Raw genomic sequence first — 21,131 nt, forward strand, 5'->3', positions numbered from 1 at the left:
GACAATTAGATCAGGAGTAATCATAGAGGAACAAGGCACAGTGTTTGGAGGACATCATAATTACTGAGTCTGAGTCTTTGCATCAGTTGCATTGGTGTACTTTATATTCCTGCTAGATTACTGTGTAACGTGAATACTGTAATTGTACTCCAGGATAATTAAAACATAGCATAAATGTGTCTCATTTTTTTGTTACACAAGCTTAACTTGCACTTGTACTAGTACTTGAAGTAACACATTACACGTTAGCAGTTTTTATTCTAAAGTTTACTATATACACAAGTTAACCCACACGCACAATGCACAATGTCCTGATCATGTGCCAGTTACTATAGGTGACACAAAGTTCATGGGTGCAAGTGGGCCATGGAGTGTCAGGTGCAGCTGGTATTAGGGGAGGGGAGTGTGGGGGTTGAAAGGAATAAAAGGGGGGGTAACAAGTCTCTAACAGACTAAGTGATGGATGTCTGACTACTAAGCTCCATGCTACAAAGGAGCCACTAAAGCTGCTGAAGACACTAATGAGCCAGTGACTAAAACCTGGTATGGACTCAGTGCGCTACACAATGCTAGACTGGAAGAAAATATACAAAGGTCATACTGTTAAAATAGAAAATGGTTTTACCGTTTGGAAAACAGAATGAAACGAAAACACATATGTAAATGAAATATTCTGATTAGCAGTCAGACACTATGATAAGCGCAGGTACAGTGACTTTAGGTGGTCTTTTTTTAAAAGTTTTAACAAAGGCACATGTTGTTTCTCTATTCTCTGTTTGGTACAGCAGCAAAACATTAGTTTAACTTCATGCAGATGTGTATTGTAGAGTGTTTTACAGAATTCTTTGACATTTATTCAGATGTTTCCAATAGAATTAAAGTTATCAGGTTAGGCAGGTGAATCCATGTTCATATTGCACAGGAAATAAGGATTCAACAAAACCTCATTTAAAGGGCGACTTCACTGTTTTTCATGTTTCTAGTTTGAGAAGTTTAACATCATTCATGTCCACCAATCAGCTAATAAACCGGGGTCAATATGAGAAAAGTCTAGTGCTGCTATGATCAACAAGAACATGCAGTGCATCACAGCTTGTCGCAGACCCATCTGAATTCCTGTGCTGGCCCCTGTCCAACACATCTCTCTGCTTCAAGTGGAAAATAGGTGAAGTAGCCCTTTAAGTACAATAACAGTTGTGCATACTGGCCACTTCACAGTCTACCCCAAAGCCTGTGTTCAGACTGAAGTGTACAGGAAATCAGTCAGCATTAGTCAGCAGTGGTTTGTGTCAAAGTTCTGGTTTAGTTCTTGAGACAGTGAGCAGCTTTTCTAGGGTTTTTTTTTTTTTTTTTTGAATTTTTCCATTAGCTGCTTTTTTTGGTTTAGATCCCTGCAAACTGTTTAAAAGGCTGATTAAAGAAGCTTTTATAAAAGTTCTGTGTATAATATGCTTTGATTTGATCCTGTTTCTCTCTTTGCAGCTTTCTACTTGCAGCTCAGAGAATGAACATAAGGATTAGCAGGTGTTAATCCAGCCCATGTTTTGCTGTTGACTCCGAGCTCTCATGGCTGATTACACTTTGTGTGTCCAGAGCAGGGAGGGCTGTCTGTTTGGATCTGGTGCTGCGCTCATTAGCAGCCGAGCACAGGCAGTGTGGAGCATACCAGCCTCTAAAGACAGGGCAACAGCAGCACAGTGAGGAGCCTCTCCATCACCCAGCAGCATGTCGCTGCTTTAGGACTTCTTCTTTTTTTTTGTTTTTTTTTGTTTTTTATTTTAATTCAGCACTTGTGGTCTTCTTGAGATCCAGTTGAGTGGTTTTATCATGGACCTGGATAAAATTCTGAATCTAAAGACAGTGCTGTTGACGATGATGATGTTTAAATGGGGTGAGTAGATGTGTGATATGAACTCTACTGAAGCACTGTATGGATCACTGTATGCTTAAAGGAAACAGTGCTAGAATTTGACCAGAATCCATAAAGATTCTCACTTTTTAAAATGTAACAGGTTGTTGCTCCATGAACAAGTGGCTTTTGGGAGGAGCTTATTGGGCTGTTTGGTTCTTTCCCTCTGCAATAAAAGACTTGAATAGATGGAGACAAGCGGTGTGGGAGTGTTCCATGTTCACAATACTGAGAAACCAGGAGCCCGTGGAGGATAATGTTTGATGACAGTGTTGTGTGAAGGTGCATCTTGGAGACAGAAATCATAGGCACGTATTTAGAGTGTAGTTTTTGGAAGTCCTTTCTGTCCGATTACTGGAGTTCAGTTCATTCATATCTGCCTGAGTATGAGCAGAGGTGTGGAAGTGCACACAGTGTGTGTGTGTGTGTGTGTGTGTGTGTGTGTGTGTGTGTTGATTTGAACTCTCTAAATTAGATCAGAGCATGTGCACTAACCACACTGCACATTACAATCAGCACAATCAGTTAGTCAGACAGACATTAATATACCACAGTATAACATAATAATGCTTGCTCAATTGGACAGTTGGATTTTCTATATAACTCTTTATACTATATACTTGAGATGACTTCTGTTGTGATTTGGAGCCATACAAATAAAACTGAATTGAAAATTGAATAAATTGTCTGAGCTTACAACCAAATGGTTCTCTCTAGTTTTCCTGATTAAAAAAAAAAAAAGAAGCCAAAGTAAAAGTGAGTAAAAGTCATGTGACAGAGTGCTTCAAGTTAGGAATAAGAGCATGAAGCAAATAATTCAGGAGACTGCTCAAAAATAAAGGAGGGATGAATGAAGGCAAATATAAAAACACTGATCTGGATCATGACCTGAAACTGAGGTGATGCTTTACATTTCAGTACAAGAACTAGTAGACTAGTAGAAGACAGACATGATGTACTGTACGTGTGTGTGTGTGTGTGTGTGTGTGTGTGTGTGTGTGTGTGTGTGTGTGTGTGTGTGTGTGTGTGTGTGTGTGTGTGAAAAGTGGCTTTTATGTGTGTGTCCATGTAATAGCTGGACGATTTCTATAGAATAAACAAGTTTCTGGTGCATTGCCTCAATTGGGGAAACGGGAGTAAAGAGAAGGGTGTGTATGACATACATGGATTCCTGAAGGAGCTAAAGTTGTGTCACACAGATACACAGTACAGTATACAGTATTTCCCCCCAGCTGTCACTGTCTGATCTGTCTCCTCCACTCACTCACTCGCTCAAATGTAGAGCTGTCAGAAGAATCGGGATCAGCCTTGTGTGTGCATACAGTGGATTAACATAAGTGATGGACAGGTCATAATGCTGTCTGTGCTAATAGCAGCAATTAACGGGGTCAAACACACATGGAATGTGGTGATGAGTCGATGATGCCTGCAGTAGAACTGTCTACTATGTTGAATTTCTATTAACACTGTTTTCCTGTATCCTTTAAACAATACTGTAGGTCCAAATCCAATGGAGTACATGTAAGTTTTAAATGCATCTCCAGGAGAGCAAGTAAAGTAAATACGACTTCTGTATAAATCAGACATACAATCATTAAAAAAAAAGTGTGTAATACTTAAGGAAAAGTCAAACAGTTGGGAAACTTTAGCGTGATATGAAGATCAACATCACTTTACTGTGTGTGTGTTAAATAGAGAGATAGATTGAGGATGTGGTTAGCCTAACTTACCATTAACACTGGAGGCAGGCAGAAACAACCCGACTACCACGTTTCATGAAGGTCTGATTATGATGCCGGTGAAATGTGAGGTCAATGTGACGCCAGAGGAGTATGTGATGGAGAGTATTGTGACAGAATAGGTGGCCACAGAGTGCACACACGCTTAAGGTTGAAACATGAAGCTGTAATCTGTGCAGGTATCCTGACACCAGGAGATTAGAGGAGCAATGGGATTGGCCCAAAGAAGCCAGAGGGATTACAGCATGGTAAAGCTCTGAAGGTCAGGGAGGCCAGCAAACCTCCTCAGCTGAAAGGGGGGGGGGGGATGAGTAGGATGAGTCAGAGAGTAGCTATAGGGTGGGGGTGGATAAGGAGGAGGCGAAGAAGGTAATCCAAAAAGAGGGAAAGGGCATGCGCACTGCAAAGCAGTATAGGAACAGAGAGAGAGAGAGTATTAGCAGCAGATTTAATGTTCCGACTTTCAGCTTTTATTTCCTGGTATTTACATCTTGGCTGAAATGAAACCCTGAATTCACTCATGGCTCCATGACACATGACTGCACCGTGTTTCTCCACCTATGTTTGACCCGACAACACTAAACTTAGGTTTCTTATCGACCTCCTCACTCCTCCCTCTCACACCAAGAAGACTTGAACCTAATCTTGACACCCCTGACAGCCACCTGGGACTGCTCTAGTCTGCAGCCCACTGTAATCTTGAAAGTTCAAACACAGTTAGCGTCCACAGTTCAGACCTCAGTCTGCACCTCAACCACAATTGGAAATGACAGCAACCTTCTGCTTCAAACACTGGCTGTTGTAGGAGGACTGCCGTTAGCTGGCAGGTGCTAGTTGTCAGAATGCTTATTGAATTGTATGGTATATATTTTAGTTGGACCCAGAACAGGTCAGTAAAATACCCCATAGCATAAAATAACATAACAGTATCAGTGGATCATCTTACTGTCGGTGCCATTTAGGGTTTTCCTTCAAGCAGTCTGTATATATAAAATAATATTTGGTCATGCTTTTAATTATTTCATCAAGCATTTAATCTCATTATGTTGAATATTTCTCATTATAAGGAGAATGTTTTCTTACATTACAATACATTTTAACTACAACAACTTTTAAACATTACAATTCACTTGAATTATAGTGCCTGTTTCAATTTACAGTTATTTATTACTATATATTAGATTAATCAGTTTTAACACTTACAACTAATTAAAACTATACAAATATGATGGCAAGGTCACTGTCTATTTGTAGTTGTACTTCACCTAACAATAAGTATGGTATGTTATTATAGCATCAGTTGGTTCTCAGTACTGGAAAATTGAATTGAATTGAATTGAATTGAATTGAATTGAATTGAATTGAATTGAATTGAATTGAATTGAATTGAATTGAATTGAATTGAACCTTTATTTCAGTATAATGTAACTCCCGCAACAGTAACAAAGAGTTTAGATGGAGGTTGAAGTCAGCAGACCAGCAGTGGTCAGTCAGAGACTGACAGGTGATTGTACACACTGCAGAGTTCAGGGTAGTAATGTGTTATATCACCTGGTGCAACACTGTGGCCCATTGATGTGTTTTTAGTAGCCAGCTACGGAGTTATATGGCATGGATGAATAAGATACATCGGGCTAGGATACAGTCAGCATTGAAACATCAAGCAAACAGGCAAAAGTGAGCAAGCAAAACATGCAGCTCAAGAAACAAACAGGCACATCATGTGGGTACAAAACGACTGAAAGATCCACACTACCAACGATCTGTTAGGTTTGTACTTTATTGAAACAGTTCTCATTGAATCCAGAGGCTGGCTATGATTACATACTTTGCCTGATTTGTTAATAAGGACAAAGGCTCACCAGACTTATTGTCTAGGTAACCATGACTAAAACTATTGGAACTTTGCTGGGAAATAGTTTGTACATGCAGGTTTCTTTTAATTAAGAATTATTGTATGTTTGTAAAAAATGTGTTTTCAGGGTGTCATGATCCTGCTCCTCACTTCCTGGCCCTTTCTTTTATTTTGACTTTTATTTCCTTTCCTGCCCCATCCTCACCTGTCCAGCCACTCTTCATCATCCCTCACTGACTGTACCTGTTCTCTCTGCCATTAATCAGCCTCACCTGTCTCCCTCTGCTCACTCACCTTGACCACATGACCCGTTTCACCTGTGCACCAGTCTCCACCACCTTACCAGGTCGTCAGCATTGATACTGCTTTCACTCTGCTTTCCAGCCATGATCTTATCTGTCCTGCCCCTGTCCTCTTCTAGACCTTGTTCTTGTCTTGCCTCTTTGGATTTTGCCTGATGTTTTGGATCTTTTGCTCACTTCTGGATTCCTCCTTGGTTTCCAGACATTGTTCCTTACCCTTGCTCTTGTAAGTTTTTACCTGTCCCACGCTTTTTGTTTTGGGACTCTATTGGTTTTGGTTGCTACTTGTATCTCTGTGCCTTGCCACATTTTCCGTTTGTTCTCTTTTGTTACTTTGTCTTTTTTGTGCCCAGCCACATTTGCTGCCGAGTTCTGTGCCATGCATTCCTTTGTTTCTTGCTTCCCCTGCTTGATCCCTGTATGAAACAATGTAATGTTCTTTACAATAAAATCTTTTTTTAATTAATTAATTTTTGTCTTGAATTATAATCGGGGCCTTTAAAACCCCGGGTCATATCCCTGTTAAGTTTTCGATTCAGTTTGATAGAACAGTTTTTCTAAGTCTTTCTTTTGACTCGTGTCTTGTCTCTCGTCAACTTTGGCAATAAATAACAAGTGCGACCTTCTTTCTTACTTGTGTGTCTCACTAAATAATCTTTGTCTCTCTCTGCCCCCTCTCTCCCCTTCATAACTCACTCCCATCACTGTCAATATTTTCCCCTTCATTGAGAATTTGAGAACAGGACACTGATCAAAGTGTTGGGGCTTGGGAGGCTGGCAGTGCTGGATGGTGGTATTTTGTGCAGAGAGTTGAGATTGGCCTAATAAAAGGAATGTGGACTGATTCCAAAGAGACTTCGTAGCATTGGCTGATGAGGGGGGACAGCGTATGTATTGTAAATCCCCACTAAACTACCCAACCCCCCCCCCCCCGAAAGTGTTCACATCCACTTTGTGAACTGACATACACAATGGCCCCACAGGCTCAGAGAATGGCTATTCATGGAGGATAATGCACAGTATGGTCATTATCTGCAGTGGCTAAAAGCAAATTGAAAGAAAAAGCACAATTACAGCTTATTAAAGGAACAGTCTGTTGGACTGGCCCAATTAATAGTGAAACATCTGCTTGTGTGTTTGTAAAAAAAGAAAAGTGGCAGAGTTACAGTAATATCTGCTGTTGTACATTTATTCTATAGCCAATAGTCTAACATACTAAATATTACTAACTAAATTGATTCCTCCCTTATCCTAACCGCTTTTCCTTTCAAGGTTTGCAGGGTGCTGGAGCAATATCCCAGGTGTTATTGGGCAAGAGGCAGCGTACACCCTGGACAGGTCAAGAGGCTATTACAGGGCTGACCTAGAGACTAGCTATTCACACCTATGGGTAATTAATGGGTAATTAATCTAAATGCATGTCTTTAGACGGTGTGAGAAAGCCAGAGTACCTAGTGATCACCCACACAGACACGGAGAGAACATGCAAATTCTCCAAAAGAAAATAAAGAAGACACCTGGATGACCGTGGATTTGCATCCAGGTTCTTCTTTCTGCGAGGTGACAGTGCAAATCACTACACCACCCAAGTATGAAGTAATAAGGTGATGACATACAAACAAGAAAATGAATCTGTATGAAAGGAAAAGTAGAAATATCTTAAACTAAGCGCCTGATGCAGTAGTTTTTGTCTCAGCCAATCACAGTTGTTGATCCCAACCCCAAAGGTTGATTGACAACTACACTTCAAATCAATGCAACAAGCATCAGCCTTCAAATAGAAACCAAAAAGACGAACTTGATGGTGTTTATGCACAGAATAGATGTTTGGCTTCCTTCTTTCATAACAGAGCTTCAGGTGGTATTTCTGATTGCAGCAGTGGGCTTTGTTAGGCGTTTTCCAAAGAAGCAACATTCATCATGGTGGGATGACAGTTTCTCATGCAATGCTGCCTTGAAGGTCACACAGAATGGGTTCTGCTCTTGACCTTTACGTGGTGAGATTTCCCACACATTTCCCCTCCTCCATCTGTTTTCAATGAAATGATTAATTTTGGAAACATCCAGAGCACTTGAATATTTTATAATATAAAAAAACTGTCTGCAGACATCAAATTCACACAAAATACAATAAAGTTTTTTTAATTAAACATTGAAATGTGATCAGTGATCACTCAAAGAGCAGCTGATTCTTTTGGTTCAGGGCCTGAAGTAAGAATCTTTACTTAAAACCTATCCGGCTGACACGTGTGGGATGGTTCAGCTGTACACCTAAGGATTTAACACTTCTTCCAGGATTCTCCCACACCGTTTGCCATTCTAAATGAAGTGAGAGCAGATTAGAGTCAATGTCACAATGAATAAGTGTAACAAGTTTAAAGCAGGTAACCTGTTTTAATCGCCCTTGGTCACTTCAGTTGATCCATTTGTTTGTCGTTGCCAAATGAACACACTGAATGAGTAGAGCCACCAACGCCCCTCACAGTGTCCCGGCAGCACACTGGTACTGACCTGACACGACCCAGAGTCTCATTACATGTGCAGTGTCTGGGCTTACGATAATTCAAGCCACCTGTAGGTGATAAGTCTGGAAGGAACAGTTAACTACTGCACCTGCTGAATTAATCTTTAGTATTATGTATAGTATTAAGCACAAGTCAAGCATTAAAAGGTTTTTTAAAGGTTTAGTAAAGAAAGAAATCCTTTAATAAAACAACATTGATCCACTGCATTATCAGATCTTGTTGTGTAGACACATTTTTAGAGTACAAGCACTAACTAATAGCAATTAGAATGTGGCAGCAGTAGGAAATGTTAACACATCAAATACAGCTCTGGCACAGCTGTTGACTTTCTGAACTGTAGTGATGGCTTATGTGAATGCACCGTTTCCCGTGAGTCTCTTGTGAGATTGTGTGTATGATTATCTATTTATGAATATTATATGAGAAAACACATTTTTAATAAATGAAATTATCTCAGTGAGTTTTGAAGCCTTTGGCTCAATATGAGCAGATGATCTAGCCTTAAATACACAATGCATCATGTTGATTTCGCCAGGAGTCACTACAAAGAAACCAGCTTTCTGTCAGGCATACATGCCCACACCATAACATTACCTCTACCATGTTCAAAGACAAAGTGTTGTGTATTAGATTATGAACTGTTCCTTCCCTACTCTAAACTCCTTTTTTCACATTTTTCTGAATCAAATAGATCTTTATTGAATCTGTCCACAGAACTTTGTTCAAGAAGTCTGCAGGTGTTTCTCAGATGCTTGTGTGAGGATTTAGATTTTTCAGCCCAGTGATGGTTTCACTGGCGTGCGCAGCTTTTTGGACGTTTTATTGACAGACAACAACAGTTTGCAAACAGAAATCGCAAAGTTTGACCTTCATCTGCTAACACTAAATTGTCAAATTGCTGGGTAGCACTAGGATCAAATGCAATATTCTGACCAAACCCTTAATTTATAGCTGACAGTTACTTTAAGTAAATCCTGGTTGTGATGGGGTGAAGCACAGAGCCATAATGATGGCAAGTGTTTTATTGTCCAAATATAGATGGACTGACAGTATGTTTACTATGTTTATAGACCACCGTTTAGTGTTATGGTTGTTATTTTCTGTCTGCTACTCCCCTGTTTACTTCAGATCACTACTTAACTTTTGCCTGGTGCCTTAAAATAAACTATCTACTTGTGATTCTTTATCAGCATGTTCTGTGATGCCTCAACAATTTCTTGAGCCATGAAGTGGAAACCACTTCTCTGTAGCAGTTCTGTTCCTCACATACATTAACTGGCCTTTCTTTCTATTCCAGGAATCCTCTGTACAGCTTCATCAGACAAATGTTTGTCTTCGCCCTGCCAGAATGGAGCTACCTGTGTAGACACTATGGATGATTACGCCTGTATCTGTGCCAAAGATGGGGTCCGATACATGGGCAAAGACTGTGATGAACTCTATGACGCCTGCTCTTTTGCTCCATGTGAAGACTGTACCAGCATCCCTGGTACCACAGAATACCACTGCATCTGCCCTGACGGACTAACAGGTGATAACTGCACAGAGGAAGTGGATGAGTGTCAAAGCAACCCCTGCTCCAAACCCCGCTCTCTATGTGTCGACCAGCTCAACAGTTACTTCTGCAGATGTCCTGCTGGGTTTGGAGGACGGGACTGCAGGACACATGTGACTGACTGCATCGATGAACCCTGCAGGAACAATGGGACTTGTGTATTACAACCAGAGGGCTTTGCATGTCACTGTGCACCAGGTTTTGAAGGAAAGACTTGTGAAGAAGACGTCAATGAGTGCTCATCGGAGCCCTGTCAGAACGGCGCTATCTGTATAGATGGAGTGGCAGAGTTCCACTGCTTCTGTGTGCCTGGTTTTCAGGGCTACAACTGTGAAATCGACATCAACGAGTGTGCTTCACGACCCTGTGAGAACAACGCCACCTGTATTAATGAGAAGGACCACTACGAGTGTGAATGCTTGGACGGCTTTGCAGGTACATCTCAACCACACACATACACATACACACACACCTTGGTTTTGAGGTGGAGAGGAGGAGAGTAAGAGAGCGTCCAAGGGTACGCTTGTGTCAAAGTTGAAGAGATAGCCTCATGGTATTCTGGTCATATTATGTTCACAGAAAAAGAATGACATGAGATCACAATGACTTTGACCTTTGACTTCCAAAAATTAATTGAGTCTAACTGGAGATTCAAATTTAAAGAAACTCCCTCCAGGTGTTGCATTCAAGTAAGGGATTGACAATTCAAAAACATAGCAGTCAAGGCTGTTGTCAATCAATCAGCAAACGGAAACATTCATACTGTCATATTATGGTTAATGGTTATAGTTAAAAGTTACTGTAGGTGAGACTGTCAGGTATCAGAAGAGGATGATAATTGACACAGACCTGAATAAGAGACAACAACAGAACCACTAACTCCTAAACTACTGGCGCGTAGAAGCTGCTGTGATGAAATATATGGATAAAAATCTAAAAGAACTCTTAGTAAATTGACCGCTGTGACGATGATAAGATGGTAAAAAAATATTAGTTATTAACTAATATATATATATATATTAATTTTAGTTATTTATGTTAAAAGTTATTACAGTGCCTATAAATAGTATTTATCCCTCTGGAGGTTTGATCAATAAAAGTTGGCGACTATGAGAGTGTTTGGTGCCAAACATAGTGTCTTCAGATCATCATCTTATCAAAGTGTTAGTGGCCTCTCTCAGTTTGTGTGGGCAACTTTCAGATTTTTTTTGTCAAGGTCACCTACTTATAATGACCACGATTGGTTTCTAATGTCAGTAAAACGGTGAAACATCCAAGAGGGTGAATACTTTTTATAGGCACTGTATACTCGAGTCGAGTTAGTCATGGACAGGGGTTTTTTCACCACAGCTGTTTTCTGTGGCCTTCCTGGCCTGTTGGTGTTTCTGATCTGATGATATCAGTGCATTCTTTTTAAAAACCTATTGATTGATTATTATTTTTGCTCTTTTAGGTGAGATTTTTATCCTAAGATCACTTACTGAAAAAAAAAACGATTTCATTTAAATTCTTCATGCAAGCCACTTAAAGCATATCTGTTTGTACAGCTCAGTGCCCACTTCCTGTGTGTGTCACGCCGTGAATCAAGATGTTTAATACTGTGTCATTATTAACTATCTTGTCGGAGGACTGAGCTAAGGAGTTCTCTGCTTGCTGACAGCTTTTATTTGCTCCTCTGGAGGTTTTTTTTTTACTCGTTGTTCCTCACCACCATTTGTTAATTCCAAAGTGTTTTGTTTGTTCCTGATAAAGCTGCACCGTTGAGTATTTTAAGCACTCAGTGAGATGTTTTTAGTCAGGCATCTTATCTGCGGCTCAGATAAAGTCTCGGTGCAGAGTGAGAGAAAACACTTCCATCTTGATTTACTCTCTTTCTGCATGAGCCTGCTGTGTGTCAGAGGAGCTGCACGTTATCTGTGAGTAGTCAGGTCAGATCAGCGCTGTGGCATTCTTCTGTCACTGACAGGACCAGACAGACTGATGTAGACATTTGTGAAGATCAGGGTGGTAAACGTGTTGATTTGTGACTGATCAAAATGTGACTGATCATTTGATAGTAGACAGATTTATATGACACCTTGTTTCACTACTATCATCATCATCATCATGATCATCATCACCAGGAGTCAACTGTGAGACTGAAATAGACGAGTGTGAGTCCGACCCCTGCCGCAACGGAGCCACATGCCATGACCTGATCGGCATGTACTCCTGTGAATGTCTGCCTGGGTTCGACGGCGTCGACTGCGAGGTTGATGTGGACGAGTGCACCAGCCAGCCCTGTCAGAATGGAGCAGTTTGTCACGACATGGTGAACAGGTAGGCCGGCGTGTGAGGAGGTACAACAGTGAAGAGTGACTTGATAGTAGTTTAATAATAATTTGTATTTATGTAAAATAAATGACCCCTGGAGATGGAATTCTCAATGAAACACTTAGTTAAACTTAATAACTTATGTAATAAGTTAAACTTAATAGTCCTTCATTCAGTTGGCTAGAAGAGTTTTTATGAATTCTGAATAATATTATTATTACGTTCCCTAAGAACCTCCTGGTTCTTAGGTGGTCATATAATGTATATTTAAATAAATGTGACTACAAGGATGTACCCAAGTAAATTACCAACAAACAGTAGTAGACAAAAACAATGACACGGCAGCCAAACTGAACAAGAAACCCTCCCAGACTGTAATAACTCTGAGACATAGATCAGTCAAACGTGTCTTTTTAATGGAGCAAAGATGCCTTTATATCAAAAAGTACGGTACAAGTGAAAATGTTGTGACATTTACAATTCAGCATCCAGTGATTGTTATTAATATCCCCACAGAACCTTTTCTGTTCACTCCCTCTGTGTAAAAAATGATAACTTGTCTTATAAAAAGCCATTTGTGTTTTTGCAGTTATGAATGTGACTGCGCTGATACAGGATTTGATGGTGACCACTGTGAAGTGGACATCCTTGAGTGTGCCTCCGATCCCTGTCAGCACGGTGCCACGTGTCTGGAGGGAGTCAAAGAATACACCTGCCTCTGCTGGCCAGGTACTGAACTACACACAGTGCACCAGCCTGCTAGCTGTGCCTATACTGCATTATAGGAAATAGTAAATACTGATATAAATAAAACAAATAGATATCACTAAATGAGAAACAGCAGCTCTGTGTTGCTTTATACACTGATAATCTTGACAGTGTTGATATTAGACAGGTCATGTATCTGGGTTTAGTATGTTACCATGTTAACGTTTACTCCTTAGAATCAGGGCAACATTTGATGTAGGTACAATGAGATTCAATTATTTTGAGATTAGGAGGCTGAGCAGTGCCCTCCACATGGATGCTCAGAATCTAAAGTGTGCTTCGTCTTCCTAGAAAGGTTGGCAGTAGGAGTTTCAGTTTTTCTGTCAAGTTTAGCTTGACAACGTGGATTTATGATGACTTTCTCTGCTTTCACTTGATCCAGATCTAGCTCATGTTAAATAAAAAAGAATTTCCACACATCAGACACACGCTGGTTTATTAACGACTAAAACTGCTCCAAAAGTCACCTTGAGCGACTAATGAGTGTCCAGTGAGCGTCTAACAGCTTTAACATTATTTTTGTCCACATCACTTAACTTAACCTGTGAGACTGTTTATATGTTGATTAATAAATACTTGTTGCAGAAAAATCAATACGGTCATCTCTACATTCAGAGACGCACCGCATGCCGTTTGTGGAATAGCTGAAACACAACAGGATCAGTCAGGATCTTACAGTAACAGACCTCTGGTGGTTTTTCCACCTCAGACAAATGTTCGAATTTTCTGATTTATTCAGATTTATCAGCAGAAATGTTTGAAAAGAGCAGATCCATCACAGCTGCCAAAATAATCACAAATCCAAACATGTCATCACATCTGATTTAGAGGATAAAATATTTTTTAAGAGTAAATTTGATGCACTGACATTTTTACCATACTCATGGAAACACAGCTTTTGCATTCACCATATCCAAACACTCAATGACATCTTCTCTAATAGTTTTAATAAATGACAGTATCTTATGGCAGCAGTAAAACTAAATACATGTTTGTGCTCAGTAAGTGATACAATATAATAACTGTAATTTGTTTTCTGCTCTCGTTTAACAAGACGTTCTATCACACTTCAAGAGCAGTGTGATGAGCTCACTCAAGCCTAATATTATGTTTTGCATGTTCTCTAGGTTATGAGGGCCCAAACTGTGAGACTGACATAAACGAGTGTGCTGCGCAGCCCTGTGAGAACAGTGGGGAGTGTTTCGAGCGTTCAGACCGGTCTCACTGGGAGCTGGACTGGGAGCTCAGCTTTGCAGATGCAGCTGGGTACATTTGTCAGTGTCAGTCAGGATTCGCAGGTCCGTAAAACTGAAAAACCCTTCAACAAAAGTTCACTGCTGCACACGTTGGATATTTTTCTGACAATGACTTGATTTGTGACACATTACAGGAGAGAACTGCTCCGTCAACATCAATGAGTGCGAGTCGGAACCGTGCCAGAACGGAGGCACGTGTGAGGATAAGATCAATGGCTACACCTGCACATGCTCTGCTGGATTTCTTGGTGAGTCCTGTATTGCATATGATTATTACAATAATCAAATACAGTACTATTATTACAATATTTCACTAATGAAAACAAGCAACTGAAATGTATCTTTAAAAAAAACAAGCAGATTCACAAATGTTCTTTTGTCTTTTGGAAATTATTTTGTAATAAGCTGGTTGTTATTTAATAGATTATTGAAAATACTTGTCTACAGTTGGAACTAATGGGCCTGATGGCGAAGGAGTCAAAGTAATGGAACAAAAGACTAACATATTGTTAGGTTTAAAAAACAGGCAGCCTTACAATCCTCTTTCTCTTCCAGTACACCTCTTATATCTAACAGTGTTGTCTCCCTCCAGGCGACCTGTGTGAAGTTAACATTGATGAATGCGAGAGCCAGCCTTGTCAGAATGGTGGCTGGTGTGAAGATGGCAGGGCGTCCTACACTTGCCACTGCCCCGAGGCAGAGCCAAGTGAACTTCCCTGGGGAGGAGATCACTGTGATATCAAACTCCACGGCTGTGTAGACCATGAATGCAAGAATGGAGCCACTTGCCATCCGTGGCTGGAGGGTGGAAAACATGGCCACACGTGTCTTTGCCCTCATGGCTTCTATGATGAGCGGTGTTCCACAAGAACAACGTTCTCTTTCTCCACCCCAGGATTCATTCACATCCAGGTTGTTCTAGAAGAAAGGAAGCGGCGGGAGGTTGAGCACCCTGTTCACAGAGGTCTTGGGCTACAGCTCCGCTTCCGGACCACCATACCTAATATGCTGCTATTCTACAGAGGAGATGCAGACAACCATCTCCTACTGGAGATTGTGAATGGTGGTCTTCATGCGAAAGCCTTTTCTGAGGAGTCGGAACTTGATGTAACTTTTCCTGGGTTTGTTAGTGATGGAGACTGGAAGGATACACATGTGTATATAGATAATGAAGGTCTGGTTTTGATTGTGAAGGGCCCTGGCTGTGATAGGGACGGGTGCAGAGTCATAGATGGTGGAACAGATGAACCAAGTTTCCAGCCTTCAGAAGCCTTCGCTCATATTTATATAGGTGGAGCACCAGAAGAGCTTTTGTTATACTCTGTAAGTGGTGCAGGTTTCATTGGCTGTATGGAAGATCTGATGATAGACTCTAAGCCAATCCTACCACAAACACTTCCGGAAGACCAAGTCCACGAGCTGGGATGTAGCAAGACTGAATGGTGTAAACCTGACCCCTGTAATGGACATGGACGCTGTGTGGACTTGTGGACCAGCTACCAGTGTGACTGCTACCGCCCCTTCCACAGTGAGAGCTGTTCTGAAGGTGAGCACCATGATCACCAACATGTTACATGTCAAAACCTTTTGACATACCTTTTAAACCAGTCTTTATAGATGCTGTGAAGTCCTACCTTCAAAGTATGTGAAAAATGTACTTCAGATACAGATTAACAGTAACAGAGTTCTTGCACCTTCAGTGCAATAAAATAAAAAGAACAAAACAGAGTAGCAGTAATATGCGAACACACTACAGCAGCAGGGATTTCAAAACACTAACAGTAACTGCACATGGGTCTCTGGGGGCTTCCAGAGAAGGCACAGCATTAACTACCCCAACTGCAGTGTTGGCAGAATAACCACATTTTACTCAATGCTGCCACCATCTGACCAAAATTTGTAATGATATTAAAACATTTGGTGGCATGCTTCTCAACATTTTACTTTATATACAAATAACAAAACAATGCTAATTTCACAAATTAATAGAATTATTATTGATTTAATAATCAATAATAATGATAATAGATCTCTGACAGACATTTATCCTGAGTGACTTGTGAAATTATATTCTTGATATTGATATTCTTGAACTAATATTCTCAGAATTTACTAGTTTGTTAGAAAATGTCCTGATCCTATTCTTCATGTAAGTGATCTAATCTCTCATTTGCCCCCATGACAGAATTCCCTTCATGGACATATAGCCATGAGGACACAGTGAGTTTTAGTGCCTACGATATAGGTAAAAGCCACGGGAGCAGCTTCAATGTGTCCTTCTTCCTGAGGTCATTAAAGCCAGACGGACTTCTGTTCCAGCTCAGGAGACCCACAGAGAAAGACGCAGGAGGGGTCTACTTCTCAGTCTACCTGGGAATGGGAAGGGTGTTGGTCAGCTCCCTGCCAAACAGTGCCCCACTGACAGCTCCGATATTTGTGACCACTGGTGAGAAGCAACTTGTACAGCTGGAGGTCCAGCAGAAACAGGTGATCTTTGACCATGCAGGCCTTCGCTACAGAATAGGAGAAATCCCTGAGGTAACTGTTAGGAGTGGAGATGAGGCCTACGTAGGGGGACTTCCAGGACACTGGAGCTCTGATTCGTGGGGGGGGGCATTTTAAAGGTTGCCTGCAGGACTTTCGTCTGGACTCAATGCACCTTAATGTGGATGCATGGAATACCTCGGACGAGGAGGAAGTATATTTACCAAGTGATGCTAAAAATGTAATGACCGGCTGTGTCAGTGATGATACCTGCAAGGTAGGAAACAGTTAATTACATCTGCTTTGTTCCTCACAGAAGTGGGTTCTCTTTCAAGGGCTACCCTCTTTAAAGTTATAAATTCATACTGTATGTATCAAGAAGTGTAACGGTATATAAGAACCCTTTCCAACTAGACAAGCCCAATTGGTATCTTGTAATGTGAGCATTCATAAACTGAGGCAGCCTATATTTTTTGATTGAGATAATTGTATAAAGTCTCAATTCTTCTTTCCACAGACGAAGCCTTGTCTAAATACAGGCAAATGTGCCATCACCTTTAATGACTTTGCTTGTACTTGTCTGGACCAATACATCGGAAAGACCTGTGAAACACGTGTGTGGTGTGTTAGTGATCCTTGTGTTAACGGTGGCCATTGTGTGGACCTCCCTGATGGATATGAATGTAAGAACCACTGCATCATCATCAGCTAGTCAGAAATTATGTTCTCTGGACAATAGCTGTACCATTATGTATACAGCACAGTTAGTTGTCTTGATTCACCATAGACTTGTACTGCTTCATAACAGAGAAGCATTGTCTACCAGCAGATAATTTTGCTCTAAACACTTCAGAATTCCTCTGGCTATTTTTTTTAGCAGTAACATCATCTATAAAAACAAGTGAACCTGTTCCTTTGGCAGCCATACTTGTTTCTTCCTATTTTTCTGGTACAAGTTGATCTTTGTTTCATCTATCCATAGGATGCTGTTACAGAACACTACAGACTTTTGTTTTGGCAAAATAATCAGGTTCTTTTGACAAATAAAGAAGTACTGCAATAATAACACAAATATATCTGTCTATGTTGGCCTTTAGGTGTGCACAATGCCACATTTGAGAACAACCCTGTCCAGTACACGACTGGAGGCTCTCTGGCTAAAGCCGTATCTGACATATACCTAGAGCTGAGGACTCGATCAGAGAACGCCGTGATCCTGAGGGCCTCCTGGGGCTCTGACATGCTGATGGTGAGTCTGCTGGACTCTTCAGTACGGGTGGAGATCCACAGTGGCAACAGCGTTGAGACACTGACCTTTACTGGAGTTCGTCGAGTGGCTGATGGGCGCTGGCATCGTGTCAACATCTCAATGGCTGAGAAGAAGCGTAAAACCTCTCCCTGGATCATCACTGTGGATGGAATCAGAGATGCCAGCAGCAGCCCTGAGCGCACAGGAAGCCTGCACTTTCTCAACGAGAAAGGGGCCATTTTGGCCATCGCAGAGAGCTTTACCGGCTGCTTGGGTGCTGTAAGAGTTGGAGGAGTTTACCTTCCATTTGTTGATGACTACAAAGCCCCACAGCCATCTCAGTTTCATTTAAGTGGTAAACCAAAGATTCATTTAGGTTGTACCAGTGCTCCCGTTTGCGACTCAGATCCTTGCCTGAATGGAGCCACGTGTGAGGATCGCTTTAATAAATTTGGCTGTGTGTGTGACTCTGGTTGGGAGGGAGAACAGTGTGAGACAGACACTGATGACTGTTCCTCTCAGCCTTGTGTCCATGGGAGCTGTAAAGACTACCTAGCTGGGTTTGAGTGCCATTGCCACCCTGGATATGCAGGAACACTCTGTGATGAGGATCTCGATGAGTGTGAGCATCATGCTTGTGAACATGGAGGCACCTGTCAGGACGGACCCAACATGTACACGTGCATATGCCCCAAGGCCTACAGCGGTCCCCTCTGCCAGTGAGTACCCACTCACCCATTGGTTTATTGGTGTGGACAGGTTATCTGTAGATTTAGCAGTGTATGATTCTGTGGTATTAAATTTGACATTCTTTAAAACAGTCTAATACCTTTTTCAACAGGTGGGACTATCCTCCAAAACAGTGTAGTAAAGATGTGCAGTGTGCAAATGATGGCGTCTGCAATGATGGGCTGTGGGGAGCTAACTGTACGTGCATGCCAGGTTTTACAGGCAGCAGGTAAGGTCACTTTTGATCTTTACATTTTGTTCTCCTTGTGTTCCACCTCATAAATGATTGTAGGATAAAGTGTCTTGTGAAACTTAATTATTAAAATATTATTAAAATAATTACAGGTTTGTTCATCTTTAAACTGTATGTTCCCCTGCTACCTTTAAGTTTACTAATTACAAGTATTACTAATGAATGTAGATGGATTAGTTAACATTTGCGTTTTGGGAATCAATTACCTAAGTTTGAACTTAGGCCAAATATTGAATTTAAACCAATTATATGATTATAAATGTAAAACTAACTATGTTAACTTTGAAAAAACAAGTTCTTTTAACATAGGATATTAAGTTAGAAGTGCCATTTCAAAATCTTTACTCATGTTTAAGTACTAAATGCATGCTTTGAAGTCTACCTAGCCACGTGGTGTAGAATAAAAACAGCAGCTGTTTAAGGTGAAGCAGATTGTAACCACTTTATGTATTGGCAGGTGGTTGATCCAGAATAATACTAGTTAATTAGATTTTTTTTACTACTACCCCAGTAGAGTACCCACTAAATTAGTTAGTTACCTAACATGTGCCAAAATGAGTACAGTACATATACAGTACAGAGTGAGTAATTGAAACAATTTAAATGTCTGTAAGCTGAAGCTGAGAAGAAGTTGAAGAAGAAGTGATGCAGCAGAACAGTGATGTAAAACAACATGAAAAATAAATCTACTACAGAATTCAGAGACACATAATCTGCCTTTTGGAATATGAGCCCAGACCTTTACCATGTATTGATGCTGTGGAATAAGATAAAGAGAGTCGTTTATACCAGAAGTATATGTCTAAGGTAAGGCAGGCCGGTGTAGGAGAATGGTTCAAATTCCCCCTAAATGTTGTGCAGGTCGACAGCTACAGGACGAAGTGGCTGGAGGTTTTTACTGACAGTTCAAGCAGTTATTAAAACACTAAATGACTTACTTTGTCCAGCATCACTCTGTATATTTAATAGGTGTATTCAATAAAAACATGAAAGATCATGACTATTTGTTTTTTATCAGATTAGAAATATTGTGGTCGTTGATGTTTGTGACTTTCAGATCACATTTCATGACCAATTCATGCTCAAAACCAGGAATTTAAAATTAGTTCAATTATTTAATTCAGTCTTGCCCCTGTACGTTTATATAAGAGTTCTACGTTGGTTTCATTTCAAATTATTCAGAATAATTCGTTTTACAGAGTGATAATGTTCTGATAACATGTGACATTATGTCTTTCCTGTCTTGCAGTTGTGAAACAGAGATTAATGAGTGCGAGTCTAATCCCTGTCTAAACGGTGGTACCTGTTTAGATCGATTCAACATGTTTCTGTGTGAATGTCCACCTGGCTACAGCGGTCCAACCTGTGACACTAACGTACGTTTGTTCAATTTTGATTTCTTTAAAATTAAAAGAGACAACATTTTGTATGATTTATATATCTATGCATGATATGAAAACAAGTTCAAACCACTAATGCAAAAATAACTTCTCAGTCCATAACAGCCATACTAAGGCTCAATGTCTCTCCTCTGTGCCTTTGCAGAAACAAGCCAATAAACAGGGCATCACCTGGCTGGTGGTAGCCGTCCCACTGCTCTGCTTCTGTGTGCTGATACTGATCATCAGCTTGACCTTCATGGTGCTCACGGCCAGGAAGAAGCGCCAGTCGGAGGGTGCGTACAGCCCCAGTGCTCAGGAGCTGGCTGGGGCTCGGCTAGAGATGGACAGCATGCTCAAAGTCCCACCAGAGGAGAGGCTCATCTGACCACAGAGGCCGGCAAAACAAGGCTTTAAGAGTTGTCCAGGCACTGCGGGCAGGTGCACAGGGCTCACTGTGAAGTCCTACAACGTTTAGTAAATACTTGGGCTGAACAGAAGGACATACTGTATGTTGAAGGATACAGCCCCCTCCTGGTGGAGACCAGGTACTGACTCAGTGAGGTTGCTCTGTACATTATGTGCAATCATTTAACGGAAATGTGTTAAGCTTGGACTGCATTTTGGAGATCTGAGGAAACAGCCTCAGTTCCTTTCCTCTGAAACAAATTGATGGGACGAGGAAACAAGAAAGTACAAGTCACAGTGTAACCAGCCTGGTCCTATAGTTGTGGTTAGTACTGTCGATAGAGAGGACAATTCAAGGACAGAAGCACAAGCCCACAAACCAAACTGTCTTCTGGTGTTTTCAGAAT

The 21,131-nt window shown here is 40.9% G+C and overlaps 1 protein-coding gene across 1 annotated transcript; it reads left to right on the forward strand.

Annotated features, from left to right (window-relative positions):
* Positions 1-1,827: 1,827 nt before the first annotated feature.
* Positions 1,828-20,704, forward strand: crb2a (crumbs cell polarity complex component 2a). Its single transcript, XM_026340140.1, is given in 14 exon segments — positions 1,828-1,891; positions 9,628-10,320; positions 12,009-12,204; positions 12,788-12,927; positions 14,094-14,264; positions 14,357-14,470; positions 14,815-15,768; positions 16,408-16,829; positions 16,831-16,983; positions 17,224-17,389; positions 17,804-18,674; positions 18,797-18,913; positions 20,187-20,313; positions 20,483-20,704. Coding segments are annotated over 14 exon segments (4,410 nt in total).
* The last annotated feature ends 427 nt before the right edge of the window (positions 20,705-21,131 follow it).

The sequence above is a fragment of the Anabas testudineus genome, chromosome 22, assembly GCF_900324465.2.
Source record: "Anabas testudineus chromosome 22, fAnaTes1.2, whole genome shotgun sequence".
NCBI classification, from domain to species: domain Eukaryota; kingdom Metazoa; phylum Chordata; class Actinopteri; order Anabantiformes; family Anabantidae; genus Anabas; species Anabas testudineus.